Source organism: Montipora capricornis, chromosome 13 (assembly GCF_036669925.1).
Source record: "Montipora capricornis isolate CH-2021 chromosome 13, ASM3666992v2, whole genome shotgun sequence".
NCBI lineage: Eukaryota > Metazoa > Cnidaria > Anthozoa > Scleractinia > Acroporidae > Montipora > Montipora capricornis.
Genome location: NC_090895.1, coordinates 12,711,536 through 12,714,035, shown reverse-complemented (window position 1 = coordinate 12,714,035; position 2,500 = coordinate 12,711,536). Strand labels below are relative to the sequence as shown.

The 2,500-nt window shown below is 41.2% G+C and overlaps 1 protein-coding gene across 1 annotated transcript in view; it reads right to left on the bottom strand.

Annotated features, from left to right (window-relative positions):
• LOC138030545 (uncharacterized) overlaps positions 1 to 2,000 on the bottom strand; it is a 3,036-nt gene extending 1,036 nt beyond the window's left edge. Inside the window, exons 1-4 of the mRNA XM_068878441.1 lie at positions 1,937 to 2,000; positions 468 to 701; positions 115 to 408; positions 1 to 10 (exon numbers count right to left, since the gene is read on the bottom strand). The exon at positions 1 to 10 is cut by the window's left edge and continues 1,036 nt beyond it. Coding sequence (XP_068734542.1) covers positions 1 to 10; positions 115 to 408; positions 468 to 701; positions 1,937 to 2,000 — 602 coding nt within the window. The remainder of the gene's footprint in view (positions 11 to 114; positions 409 to 467; positions 702 to 1,936) is intronic.
• Between the last annotated feature and the right edge of the window lie 500 nt (positions 2,001 to 2,500).

The window sequence follows — 2,500 nt, the reverse complement described above, 5'->3', positions numbered from 1 at the left end:
TCAAGAACCTCTTGAAAAGGATTCAGGAAATCGGATTGTGACGGAGGTCTATAAAAAGTACCAAATAAAATTCCTTTTGCCTTGGGTAAGAATAACTCAACCACACACATTTGCCAACAAAGTCCTTTGCCAAATCAGCTCTCCTGATTACGGACAGAGTTTCCTTAACATAGATAGCTATCCCACCACCACGCCTGTTAGTCCGGTCACTTCTGAAGATTGAATAGCCAGGCAGAGACACTTCACCATTGGATATGCTGTTATCTAATAAACTTTCAGTAAAGGCAAGGATATGCAAATTAGGGCAATGTAAAACAAGAATATTTAATTCATCCATCTTCCCATGAAGACTTTGTATATTCTGGTGTAAAAACTTAAGGCCACATTGATTTACAGCTTCAGATAATTCTGCAAAACCATGTATCGCTGTCTTTGATTAGATAACTGAAGATCAAGAACTTTCATACCTTTCCCGTAATTCTTCTTGGGTTTTTCATCAAAGTCTTTTCCATCTGCTTCTCTGTGATCTTTTTCGCTGTCTTCACCAGAATCACTTTTCCTTTCCCTGTCATGGGAGTCGTCATCCTCGTCAACTTCCACTGGCTCCTCCAAACCGTTGTCCCCAACTTCTTTGCTCTCCTCTGACGAGCTGTTTATTTCACATGTTTTTCTGTTGACACGTCTGCATTTCCCAATTTCTCCTAAAGGAAAAAAGGGGCTCAGATTTTGCCATGTTAGGCTCTGTTCGAAACTTGGTATTTCCCATTCCAAAGGGAATTGGTTTGATCTGTAATTGGTTGACTTGAAAAAAGAAAGTTTTTTTTTTCCTTCTGCACAAAACCGTAGATTTTCGCACAAGAACCTCGCATGTCTCATTGTTATCTTACCGCTTTCTTCTTTTGGTAATCATTTTGGCATAAAAAGGAGATGATAAGGTTGTTTCTGAAATAAGTTTTGCCTACAAAGACAGGGCCTTAGCTCAGGAGAGTACAAATTTCCATTACAAAGAAGAAAAGTACAAAAGAAGTAGAACTAACTGTTTAAGGTTTCTCAAAACTTTTCCAGGGCTACTTTTCTCCAATTTGTTTTCGACCAAATTAAAGTTCGTTATTTAAGGTAACATTTTCTAAAGAATGAAAGTAAAATATAATAACGCACACGAGTTTTGAAGAAAAAAAGAGATTTTTTAGTATGAGTTATTAAACCGCCGACGTGTCATAATCCCCAAAAGGTGTGGACTCGCCAGCCACTTTCTTGCGGCAAAAAGCTTCACCTGAAAGATCCTATTTCACCTCATTAGCATTTTTTGACTCTGCTGGAGTGTTGGTACGCTTTAAAAATTCTCCGTGAGATCGAAATCATTTCGTCCTCATGAAATGTTACAGGACGGAGAATAGTCATGGGTAAAAAGCAAAGCCAGGACCCAAAAAAACAAAACTGAAGAACTTTGTCCCAATATATTAGAAGTAATTTAGAATTGATAAGATGCGTGGAACGGTATTCCAAGCGAAATAGCTCCATATCTTTCAGGTGCTCTCCTTTCTCTTTGGTTTTGTGTCGCCATTTTTAAAGTTTAACGACATTCCAGCCGAAAAAATTTCCAAAAAACTGCAGCTTTTTACCTATTTCCACGCGCTTCAAATCAAATGAAAGCTTTTCTTGCCGAGAACGCAATGCGCACGTTTACATTTAGGGGGAAAAGACCGCTGAGTTGAAAAACAGCCAGAACTGGCATTACGTCATTTGCCCCGATTAGATTGGGGCTTAGAAGGAAAAGGGTGAGAGAGACACTCGTTGTCCCCTAAACCACTAATAAAAGAAACAACAAGGCTGACATACCAGGTACTAGAATATTGCGGTAAAGGCGGTCTAAGGTTGTATGCTCCCTTCAACAGTTGGATCACTAAGGGGTGTAAGAAGGAGTGTCACACCTTACTGGACTCCCCATTAGTAACGGTGAGACAACTAGCAAAGTTACTCGGCCACCTTACCTCTACCATTACCTCCACTTCTGCCACTTGGAAAACGAGAAAAACAGGGCCTTAGCACATTCTCAAACCTACATGTACAACTCCGCTACCCCCCTGTCTCCTCAGGCCAAAGAGGAATTGCTGTGGTGGAGGGACAACCTGGAAGCATGGAATGGAAAAGCTCTGGTTTCGGGTTCTCCAGACTTAGTGATCAAGACAGATGCCTCCTGACAAGGTTGGGGGGCATTTTGCAACAGAGTGTCCACAGGGGGTCAATGGTCTCAAGGGGAATCTCTTTTCCACATAAATTGTCAAGACCTTTGTGAAAGGCAAAGTTCAAATGTGAGTCCGCTTGTTAATGGACAATTTGGCTGCCCACTACATAAACAAGATGGGGGGCACAAAATCCCCTGTTCTGGCACGTCTGGCATTAGATCTATGGGAGTGGTGCCTTCACCACAATATCCTCATCGAGGCTCAGTATTTACCAGGGGTACTAAATATCCAAGAAGAGCGGGAATCTCGACTAT